The sequence below is a fragment of the Gracilinanus agilis genome, chromosome 2 (assembly GCF_016433145.1).
Source record: "Gracilinanus agilis isolate LMUSP501 chromosome 2, AgileGrace, whole genome shotgun sequence".
NCBI lineage: Eukaryota > Metazoa > Chordata > Mammalia > Didelphimorphia > Didelphidae > Gracilinanus > Gracilinanus agilis.
In genome coordinates, this window is record NC_058131.1 from 367,436,286 (window position 1) to 367,448,815 (window position 12,530).

The 12,530-nt window shown below is 36.9% G+C and overlaps 1 protein-coding gene across 1 annotated transcript in view; it reads left to right on the plus strand.

The window, feature by feature from the left end:
* The first annotated feature begins 242 nt into the window (after positions 1-242).
* Positions 243-12,530, plus strand: part of LCP2 (lymphocyte cytosolic protein 2) — a 79,800-nt gene continuing 67,512 nt past the window's right edge. The window contains exons 1-3 of the mRNA XM_044664455.1: positions 243-361; positions 2,387-2,449; positions 11,920-11,966. Of these exons, the coding sequence (XP_044520390.1) occupies positions 284-361; positions 2,387-2,449; positions 11,920-11,966 (188 nt within the window). The 5' untranslated portion in view covers positions 243-283. The remainder of the gene's footprint in view (positions 362-2,386; positions 2,450-11,919; positions 11,967-12,530) is intronic.

The window sequence follows — 12,530 nt, forward strand, 5'->3', positions numbered from 1 at the left end:
CCTGAGTTGAACTTCCTTGTTTACTTATTTAGAACCCAGCAAAGGAAGTGGTAAAGGAAACGAGCTAGCTGGTTTTCTGAGAAGAGACCATATTTGTTCGTAGAGGAAGCCGTTGTTGTCTGGGCTACAACTGCCTTGCAATGCAGACACCAAGTAGTCTTGTCTCATGAAGAAGGTCTAGGCACTGGCTTGAAACTAGGACTCTGACTTTTACTATTATCTCTGTCCATGGGTGTTCCACTCATGGCCTGGATGTGAGGGTCCTCTGAAGAATTAGACAGAAATGGCTTTGAGTAATGTACCTTACCGGTCCGAGGTCCTGGCCTGGGGCCCTGATGAGCTGGCAGAATACTTCAAGAAGGTGAGCATTTTTTCCTTTTGGTGGGAGGGTCTTTCCTCTAAAGAGCTACAGAATAAAAATGTCCGGGGGGGGGGGGGAGGAAGGGGGAGAAGGAAATGAAGCATGTCTCGTAAGACCATGGTTGGTCCTTGAAGCTGATCAATCAATAATCCTTCTTGGATACTGGACTTAGGAAAGGCCTGATATTTGAGAAATCCAGAGATCTGAATCCTATCTTTATTTAATGGCCAGCCTATTTTTTTTTCCTATCCTGTTTGATTTGATATCATACAAATGCTAATGCAATGGGATACTTTCTGAGTATCTCTGATTCTCTTCTGAACTAAAGATTTTACAAATTATTACTGGGATTGGAAGAAATAATAAAATGTCAGAGCTGAAAGGGATCGTTCTATTCAATGAACACTTAATAAAAGAGGAAACTGAGGCCCCAAGAGGAGAATAGATGACTTGCATAAAACCATAGTTAATTAGTGGCAAAGTAGGCTTTAGGACCAGGTCTCCTGAGTCCTAGACTAGGCTTCTAATGAGCAATCTGTGGTCTTTAGTTTTCCCATGGGGAAATGAAAGACTGGTGGGGGCAGGTAAAGACAAAGAAGTGCCTATCTTGAATGGGAAATGTCTAATTCTAAGGAGCAGGGAAGGCACTGGCAAAAACCTATTGGTGACTCCCATCATCTAAAGGTAGACTCCCATGCCTAGAAGCCAAAACCAAGTGACAAAGGGAACCAAGTAATTGTCAAATAAGCCTTCAGGGTCAAAGGCTGGGAATGATCCTGGAGCCAATGGAACTATTAAAAGATGTGAGATGGTAGAACCTGGGCTGTTTTAATCATGGAAGGTAGAGAAGGAGAGAGAAGGGTAAGCAACATTTCTTACAGAAGTGCCAGCAAGAGACTTCCCCAGGCTCCCCCCACAAAAGAAACATTCATTAATCATGAAATGAGATAATATATGTAGATTACTTTGCAACTGTTAAGGCTCTCTATAAATGCTATTATTCACCTCCCTAATTACCCAGATAGGGAGGTCTAAGAAAATAGAGGAGCTTTCATGCCCCTGTTGGATTGTTTTATTGGCTTAATCTTGTCTCCCCAATTAAACAGTAAACTTGAAAGCTGGGAAGAGGTCTTCTATTTCTTGATAATCCCCTTTCTTACCCATCCTCTCCCACAAAGCCTCTGTGCTATGTACACTGTGTTTGTTGATTGTTTTTCACTGGAGAAAGTGGAAGCAAAATGCCCTCTAAGGTTAGAGAGGACCAAGTGCACTAGAACTGGAGCTAGGAGATGCGACCTCCAACTCTACCCATAACCTCCTGTGTGACTTTGGGCAACTTTGTTCACTCTTGGGCCTTATCTTTCCAATCAATAAAATGGGAAGAAGGGTTGGGTAAAATGATTTTTAAAACTCCTTCTATGAACTTTTTTTTTTTTTCTGAATGGAATTCATGGGCGAGATATTTGTGGTTTTTAGATTCCAGTTGATAGGATTTTCTCTTTACAGCTCTAGAATTACAGTGAAAGCCAGAACTATGCTTTATATGCTTTTATATACTATTTACTATTAAACTCTATACCCTTTAGTTATTGATGATGCTAAGTTACAAGAATTGAATTTACTTTCCCAAGAATAAAAGACTGACAAACATCATTAGGCATATGTCTATAAGAGAAACAACCTGTAAAGGACATGAAAGCTCATCTGGAAAGTTCAGTTTTAAGTAGCTAGTCAGGCAATGATACCAGTTTTTTAATCATAAAGCAATATGAGAGCAATCTCTTCCCACATGGGCTTGGCCCTCTAACCCTCTGCAATGGAGAACTAGTCATTACTGCAGTCTGAGAGGTAGTGAAAGCCTATTAGAGCAATTTGAGAAGTCTCCAGCATTTGGGGAAGAGAGGGACTGGCTCTGTTGCTGCTTCCCCCATTGCTAGGCTCCTAGGCTGATCTGAAGGTGGAGGGAAAGAAGCAAAGGACAACTTTTGCCTGTTTGTGACACTGCTTTTCCATTTCTGTTGTTAGCTTAACTACAAAGATTGTGAGAAGGTTGTGAAGAAGCACCACATAAGCGGTCCAAGGTTTCTGGTAAGTGTGGGCAGTTGTGAGACTGGATTTTTCTTTGGAATTGGAACGTCTGAAAGCTTCTCTCCCCACTGCCTCACCCTGCTGGCTCTGCAGTGATCCTAGACCAAGCTGAGGCAAAATGGAGAAGTAGGAAAATTCTATTTTCAATGCCCTCATCCCTTCCCACTCCACTCTTAGCATCATTGGTTCAGTGCCCAGTGCTCTCTCTCTTTCCTTTCCACTATAAAATGTTACTTTCAAATTTTGTACTCATACTAAGATACCATTAATTGATAACAGCTAAACTAGACATGTTCTAGGGGCAGCTTGATGGTATGGTGAATAGAGCATTGGATTTGAAATCAGGAAGACCTGACTCCCTAAGTTCACATCTTGCCTCAGATACTTAGTAACTATGTGACCCTGGGCAAGTCACTTAACCGTGTTTGCCTGAGTTCCTCATCTGTAAAATGATCTGGAGAAGGAAATGGCAAATCATTTCATTTCTTCGTCAAGAAAACTCCAAATAGGGTCATGCAGAATCGAATACAACTGATATGACCAAACAATCACAGCCACTTTCTGGAAATACAATGAATAGGGAATGAAGACACTCTCAACCTAATCTGATTATAAGGTTATTTTTGCATATATGTGAATCACTAGTATAATACTTATTGGAATAGTATTGGAATTTCAAAACAATTGGAAGCCTTCACTAAATGCCTACTCTGTGTCAATAGCTGCATTAGGAACTAGATATACAAAGACAAAATGAAGTATTCTTTGTCTTTATGGAACTTAACATTCTTTTAGAGGAGACAAAAGGTGCATATACAATAGCAAAAAAAAAAAAAGAAGAAGAAGAAAGGTAATGAGGAAGGTGACTGAAATTAGATACTGAAATACAATGAAGACCCATTCTTTACTTCACTGCCATACCTAGGCCAAGTAAAGTTGCATTTATAGCTAACTGAATCCCAGGAAAACAATTTGGTCCAAGACTGGTTCTGGATGGCCTGCAGGTGTCTTGTGGCTGTGAGGTTTATATACCAGGCTAGATCAAGGTAGCTAGATGTTGATGTTCTAATTTGGGATCAATCAACTGCAGATGTCTTTGAAGTCTGTGATCATGATAAATTTAAAAATTCAGGGGTTGGAAGATCTTTTTTGGAGTCAAGACCTATACTTGTGGATATTCACCACTTTACTAGGTGGACATTCTCTCTCTACTGTGAGTGAAGGAGGTTAATAGAACTAATTTGTACTAAAAGTTTCTGGTTCCTCTTCTGGGCCAATTTTCATTTTTATAAGGATCAGAGTCTTTAGGTATAATGATACTATCTCAAGAATTAGTAACATAAATTTATAGGAATTAGCACTGAAATCACAATAGTAACCTAGTCTAATCTACTTACTGACAAGATTGTCTATGATTGTACTAAACCATCTTTCCAAACTATTTTCCCCTGACAGTTGTATAACTAAGCATGAATTAGGGTTTTTTTTTTTTTTTTGCCAAATTGCCCTGAAGTTATCCAAAGAGCATGTGTATCCTCCTAGAATTTGGGACAGGGAAGTTTCTTTAGCCCTAAGCAACTTGCATATGGATCAGTCAATCAATAAATAAAGATTTATTAAATGCCTACTATTTGCTGGGTGCTGCACTAAGCTCTAAGAATACAAAAAGAGGCAAAAGAGTCTCTGCCCTCACAGAGTTTACAATCTAGTGGGGGAGACAACATACAAACTGATATATACAAAGTAAGCTATATAACTGATAAATAGGAGATAACAGAGGAAATGCACTAGAATTAATGAGGATTGGGGAAGGTTTAAAGGTGCAAGATGGGATTTGGGGAAGCAATTTAGTCATGGAATCCATATCAGAAAGGATTTTAACAATGATATAATCCAACCTCATAAACCCTTTCTACTTGAATATTTCTCCCAAAACAATCCTTTTCATTTCTTGATAGCTCTAGCTGCTCAAAGTTTGGGTTTTTTTTCTTTAAACTGATCCCAAACCTATGATACAGAGTGGGTTTAAGCAGATTGAAATATTTCACAAGCAAGGAATTATATAGAAGAAGCAATGTTCAGGAAGCCATTAGAGAAATGAAATGTCTAATGAGGAAAAAAATGATGAGAATAGAAGAAAATCCAGGTCATGTGACAAGAGGAATACATACTCCACTGATATACTTGTATGCCAGAAAGGCTCCCAGAAGTTCAGGTAGATTCTGTGTGTTGAAATTATGGGAAGAGACATGGATAAGAGTTAGACAGAATGGAAAGGCATGAATGGGTTGAATTCAGCCATGAAAGAATATCTGCATGCTTGAAATCAAAGTTCTACCAGAGTATTGGAGTATTAATAGTTAATAGCAAACATCTACATTGAATTTTACATATATGAATATATATGTTTATATATATATATATTTATGATAACTCTCTGAGAGAGATTCTAGTCTTCTCTAGAAATGAAAAAACTGAGACAGAGGTTAAATGACTTGTCTAGGGTCACATAGCTAGTAAGTATCTGAAGCAAGATTTGAATTTAGATCTTAAATTTATGACCAATACTCTATCCACTACAACAAAACAGAACAACCCTCTCTCTTCCATATAAGAAAAAAAAGTATCATGTCTATTCTATGTCCTTTTTTTTCTTCTACTGTCTCTACTAAATGTTGCTAGTTCCTACACCAAAACAAGTCCGAATCTTTCTTAAATGTGGCATCAGGATTGAACCTAATCCTTACCAAAATAGACAATGAGACTGCAGTTTGCCATGATTGGGACACTGTATTTTTCTCAATGCAACCTCAGTGTGTGTTATTTGCTTTAGCAGATTCCATCACATGACTGATTCATACTGAGTGTGTCATCAACTGAAAACCCCAGGCTTTTCCCCATATAAACTGCCTTCAAGCCAGGTTTTCCCCATTCTAAGCCTCCTTCACCATCTCCCTTTCCTTAGCCTCTCACTTGCATTTTATGGGTTATGCTGGTATAGCACAGAGTTATTTAAAGAGATAACTAGACTTTGGAAACTTGTCTTATCTCTTCTTGACCATAACTAGCTGTGTGACCCCCTTGACATTTAGTCTTTCTGAACCTTAATTCCCTCCCCTGTGAAATGTGGGGTGATCTTTAAGGTATATGCTCTCTCACGATTTGATTCTAAGATTATATGATTAAAGTCGTCTCCAGAAGTCCCCCTGTGGGTCTCAGCTTTCCTTCAGACTCTTCTATGAAGACAAAGTTTCCTTTGCTACTACTCTGAGAACATCAAGATGGTCGTTTCTGATCTTTCTGTCTCTCAACCGTTACTTGAGTGCCAATTGGCTCTGGCCACCTTAGAAAATGTTCTGGCTGTCCATGAAATGAAGAAACTGGGGAAAGTAAAAGAGGGAATGAAAGAAATGGACAATGGACCAAAGATTTTTGTCGTAGGATATACTTAAAACTTGGATTTATGTGTGTGTTCTTTGGGGGGGTGTTGGTGGTGTTATTAGTTGAAAAACATTCCCAGACAACCCAAAATATGACTTCCCATAGTCTTTGGAAAATCTTTGTAACTCTCCACATAACCTTGTCTTAGACATTTAAGGAAGACTCAGGCCCTTCTTCTACTAGTTTGATAAGAATTATCTGATAGACAGCTATTCCACCCCTGCTTTGAGAAGCAAGATATCCATGCACTGACAGTCAATCAACTGAGTTGATGGTAAATGTTTTTCTATTCTTTAAACAAATTGGCTAAATGATGCAATGGGACCTGGACACTAGCCACTAATCTCACATCTCCAACCCTTCCAAATATATACCACTCATCTCCCTAGTTCAGAAATGAGCACCATGTTTAAAGATAGCTGCCACAAGGATGAGAGTATCCTGAGAGATTAAAACATTTGTAGACCCTAAATTACATGGGGCCAGGGCTTAAATGGATAAAAAGTTTATGTCCCTTTTCCCCAACCAATGGATACTGAGATACTAGCATGTAGTATGAGATATTAATGCTTACAATTATTATTTATATATATTATATCATTGTTATTCACTGTGTTAGAGTTTACAAAAATCTTTCTTCACAACCACACTCAGATAGACCATGTGAGGTATATTAATACCATTTTGCAAATGAAAAAACAAATGAGGCAGATTAAGTGATTTGGCAATAGTGACCCAACTTTTAAATGTCAAACTGTGGACTCAACCTGCTGTTGCTATGTACTGTTTTTGGAAGAGCCTCGGAGTCTTTCTGATACATGATGCTATATAGATATTAGCATTCTGTGATTCAATCACTCTCTTCCCTTCATTACTATTTCAAATTGTTTCCTTCACAGGTTATTATTCTAAGTTGGAAATTCCAAATAATGGCTAAGTAAAGAAGTTATTGTCGTATATACCTTCTCTTTACTTCAGCTTAAGTGTGGCAGGCATATGGAGGTAGTTTTTAAAAGAGATTTTTAATGATCATATAATCTAGCCTCCTTATTTTAAAGATAAGAAAATGAAGGTCCAGACATCAATCTATCAATAAACATTTATTAAATATCTACTATGGGCAAGGTACTCTGCTAAGTGCTGAGATTATAAAAAGAGGCAAAAGACAATCTTTACCTACAAGGAGCTCAGACTTTAATTAAGAATTGCCTTCCTTCACACCTTCTATTTGCAAGCTTCTTCCATTGTCATCTGTAGCCCTTTCAGCTACTGCTCTGCTTGGTATACATATATTGCAGGTACAAACTATTTGAAAATTGGAAATCACTTAAATTTTCTTTGGGGAGCACTTTTTGTATCATATTTTATTTTAATATTTATTTAACAATTAAATTAAACTTTTTTTAATGTTGATTTTTTAAAATTTTGAGTTCCAAATTTTCTCCCTCCTTCCCACTGCTCTCTCACTCATTAAGAAGGCAAGCGATATGTCAATTATACAAGTGAAGTTGAGCAAAATATAATTCCATATTAATCACAATGAAAAAAGATACACTCCAAAAAGCAAAAAAAAAAAAAGAAAAATATTCTTTAATCTGCATTCAGAGTTCATCAGTTCTCTTTCTGGAGATGGGTAGTATTTTTCATCTTAAGTCCTTTGGATTTGTCTTGATCGTATGTTAAGTGTTTTATAATTGATCATCATTAAGATATTGTTGTTTCTATGTACTTTGTTCTGTTCTGATTACTTCACTTTGTATCAGTTCATGTTGGTCTTCCCAGGTTTTTCTGAAACCATTTGGGCAACCATCTTTGTCATTTTTTCCTTTCCAAAAATTTCATTATATATTTCAATATTTTTCTTTTAAAATGAGTCCCAAATTCTCTCCCTTCTTACAACCCTCCCCCTCCCCCTGAGAAAGAAAGCAAAATTATATCAATTACACATGTGAAAACATGAATAACATATTTTTATATTAACCACATCACAAAAAAAAGAAAAAAGTGAGAAAATTATACATCAATTAGCAATCTGATTTCATTAGTTCTCTCTCTGGAAGCGAATAGCATTTTTTTCATCATGACTCCTTTGGAATTGTCTTGGGTCATTGTACTGATCAAAGTGGTCAAGTCTTTCACAGCTGCTCATTATTACCACATTGCTGTTGATCTGCATGATGTTCTCCCCATTTTTCTAATTTCATTTTGAATCTGTTCATGCAAGTGTTGTCAAGTATTTTTTGTGAAACCAAATCTCCTCTTTGTTTCCTATGCACTACATCACATTCATTTGCTATAGCTTATTCAGCCTTTTCCCTGCTGATAAATAATCTCATAATTTCCAATTCTTTGCCACCACCAAAAGAACTTCTTTAATATTTTTGTACATATAGGTTCTTTTCTTTTTTCTCTGATCTCTTTGTCACATATAACTATTGCTGGGTCAAAGAGTATGCTAAGTTGTATAGTCTTTTGGGCTGGATAACAAATTGTTCTACAGAATAGTTGAACCAGATCACAATTCCAATAACAGTTCATCACTGTACCTATTTTCCCTCATCCCCTCTAGAATTTGTCATTTCTGATATTGCTTAATTTGCATTTCTCTAATCAATTGTGATTTAGATTATTTTTTTCATATGACAATTAGATAGCTTTGATTTCTCCTTCTGAAAACTGCTTATTCATATTCTTTGACCATTTATCAATTTGGAAATAGCTTGTATTTTTTTGTAAATTTGACTTCAGTTTCTGATATATTTGAAAAAATGAGGCCTTTATCAGAGAAATGTAAAAAAAATTTGGTATCACTTCATCATCTATGGTACTTTTTAGCAAAATATAGCTTACCTTATTTTTTTCTTTTAATTAGGTCTATTTTTGTTTTTGCTTTATTTGAGGTCATGATTGCTACCCCTGCCTTTTTTACTGCCTTTATTTTATTTTATTTTATTTTTAATTTTTTTTTTAATTTTAAACCCTTAACTTCTGTGTATTGACTTATAGGTGGAAGAGTGGTAAGGGTGGGCAATGGGGGTCAAGTGACTTGCCCAGGGTCACACAGCTGGGAAGTGTCTGAGGCCGGATTTGAAACTGCCTTTATTTTAAACTCTGTGTGTTTTTCTGTTTCAGGTGTATCTTTTATAAACAAAATATTCTTGGATTCTGGTTTCTAATGCATTCAACTCTCTTCTTCCATGTTATGGTTTAGTTCATCTTGTTCACATTCACAGTTATGAGTGCTAGATGTATTTCCCTTCATCCTATTTTCTTCTGTTTAATCCTTTTCTCTCTTTTAAAAACTATCCCTCATTAAAAGTCCATTTAGCTTCTGACTATTGACCTCTGATCTTAGGGCAGTTAGAAGAAGTCTAAAGAGAGGAAAGGAATGCACAAATCAATTATATTAGGATAATCTAAAAAAATGAGGGGATGAGAAAGAAGAATGCACTTGGAGATGGGGGAAGAGAGAAGTAGAATAGAGAAAATTTTCTCACGGATGCACAAGAGCTTTTATAGTGGAGGGAAAAGTGGTGGGCAATACTCAAACCTCATATGAAAATTGGCTCAAAGAGGGAAGGCTGCATGCATATATATATATATATATATATATATATATATATATACACACATATATACATACATACACACATACTTATACATATATTTTTATATACACTCTCTGTTTGGTATAGAACTCTGTCTTACCCAATAGTGAAATAGGAGGAAAAAGTGATATAAGATATGGAGGGAGGTGGGAAATAATAAAGGGAGATTTGATTAAAATAAAGTCTTACAAGTTACTATTATCATCTTCCCATATAGGAATGTAAACAGTTTTATTGTTTCTGTAATGATTTCTCTTTCACTTCTTTCTGTCAGTTAAACTTTCAAGGACTTAGCAGCCACATCTGTAACAATGAGTATTAATATAATAGCTACAGTACCTATTTCACAGAATTGTTTTGAGTGTCCTATGAGAGACTATACATATGATACTTTGAACATCATCAAGGACCTACTCTTGCTACTTTTGCTGTTCAGATATTTTTTTCTCTCTCTTACTGTATTTGCTCACCTGATCACAAAAAGCAAAGGTTGGAGCCCATAATCCTTGCAGACCAATCAGCAGGCAAATTCATATGGCAAATGTCTGTGACTCTCAGAGAAAATTGGAAAATGAGCTGTGTCCCAAACAAGCAATCATTTAAAGGGAAATAAGGGAAAGAAACTTCCATGACCACTCTACACTGAAGCGGAACTCTAAGCATACAAATAGTTGAGGGTAATACCAGAAAAGGGTTTTTTCTCAAGTCCAGTTCTTCATCATCCCAGCCCAGGGCACAATCTAACTTTTTGGGGGTGAGTAGGGTAGACGGAGTCCAAACTCATGGTACCGTCTTTATACAGAATTTCAGATGTGGAAACTCCTGCCACCAATGTGGATGGACAAGAGAAGCAATTTATATTTTTACAGATTTGCCTGGAGCAATAAAAAATTAGGGGAAGGCAGTTATGTATCATCGCTAAGCTAGTAAATGTCACAGAAGGGATTGGAACCAAAATATTCCTTAATCTGAGATCATCCCATTATGGTATCAGGCTGTCTCTTCTACTTTGAACAAATAAGTGAATGAATAAAAGAATGAATGAGGAACTATGTATAGAAGATGCTTAATGCCTGTTTCCAGAAGGTCTTTGTGTGTTTTTCAAAAGCCTGGAGCTCGCTCTTCTCTCACATGCCTGCCTCTTAGAATCCCAAGTTCTTTTCAAAATTTAGTTCAAGCACAATCCACATGATGTCTTTCTGGATGCCCTTGGTGGCTAGTATCTCTCTACCCTCCAAATACCTTGTATTTATTTTGTAAGTGTAAATTTCGTCTCCCTTTATAAAAGATAAATTCTCTGAGGGCAGGGACTGTCTTCATTTTTGTCCTTGTATCCAGAACAGTGCCTGGCACATTATTGGTGCCTAGTAAATTCTTTTTGATTGGTTGACTGATTGAAGGATGAATAGTTCTGGGTCACTCTGGCTGGCTCTCCTGAATTGTAGCCTCCACCAGCCCCAGCCCCTGTTATTCATTACTGTTAAAAGAAGACAGAGGACACAGCAGCAGCACTGCACTTCATCTTTCCATTGGCCTGATGGGTATTGATTTCAGTAGGGTACAAGCATAAAGAGCAATGGACAAGGAAATATAGGACTAGGCCTGCAGTTCAGGCTCTGCCAATTCATTATCTCCATGACCTCTGGCCAGTTCCTTAACTTCCTTTATCCTCAGTTTATCCTTCTATAAAATGGAAACTATAGCATCTGCTCAACTCACAGGACTCGTAAGAGATTTAAGTGAGACAGTAAAAGTGAAAGAAAACATCAAATGAAAAATAAAGCTATGCTAATATTAAATATTGTGACTAGCAACTGCCTCTTCCAAAGTGTGAATGCTTGATAAAAGGGGTTGAATAAGTGAGAACTTAAAGTGATTAAATGTTCTTCTATTTACTCAACAAAAAAGGATGGAAATAAACAGTGGCAGCAGGGGCAGGGGAAAGAATGTAGGATCTGGAGGCAGAGCAACTGGATAAAAATGCCATCTGTATCACTTTTTATATGCTAGCTTCAGCAAGTCTCTTCCTTTCTTTGGGTCTCTGTTTTCTCATCTATAAAATGAGAGCGTTGAATCGGAAGATCTCTAAGATCATTTCCAAACAATCTATGATCCTATGTCTTCTTAAAGTGGTTTTCCCCTTCCAAAAGTTCAGCATTGTGGCTATTGATAAAATTGTCAGACAGATGAGAAATTGCCTCCATAAAACTATAAGGGGAACACTATATAAATTTGAGGAATATTCAAATAAATCAAGTATTGGAGCTTTTCTTGATGAAGAGAATGAAAAGTCAATCCTTCTTCAAATCCTCCTGAGGAGTAATTCCACTGCAACCTAACCTACCAGCCCTGCTGAAAGAGTATAAGTCCCTAATTTCTTTATTCTTCACTAATTATATTCCATTTATATTTTTGTTTCAGAACCTGTCTGAAAATGACATTCAGAAATTTCCCAAGCTTCGGGTTCCGTAAGTACTCATATCTTATCAAGTGGCCCAGTCAGGCTGAATAAGATAAGGGAAGCCATTTTAAACTATGGGGAACCATAAGGTTTATGTGTTTACTTCTGAAAGGGGGAGGATAATTGGAGGAGGGGAGAGGGGGTAGTAACTAGTATCCAGGCCTTTATGGCCTCATATCGTGAGCTTGTTTAGGAGATAGAATATTTATCACTCATTAGGTTAATGATGGTTGTTGGATTTATGGTCTATCAAAGCCCAGATTGTTTTAGGGACAGTCAAACCCTACACTTTGTGTCTTGAGTCATCCTTTTGGAGTTGGAAAGCTATTTGATTGTCTAGGAATGGAATCAATAAATGGAAATGAGACATTGTATTGAGTAACTAAGGTAGATTTAGAACTAAAAACAACTTAAGAGGTCACCTAGTCCTACCTTCTCATTTTACAGTTTAGGTAACTAGGTCCTAGAAAGGCTAAATGACTTGCCCAGATATCACAGTCAAGATTTGAATTCAGGTCCTTTAATTGCAAATCCATCTTTGTTTCTATTGTACCTCCTATTAAGTAAGAGG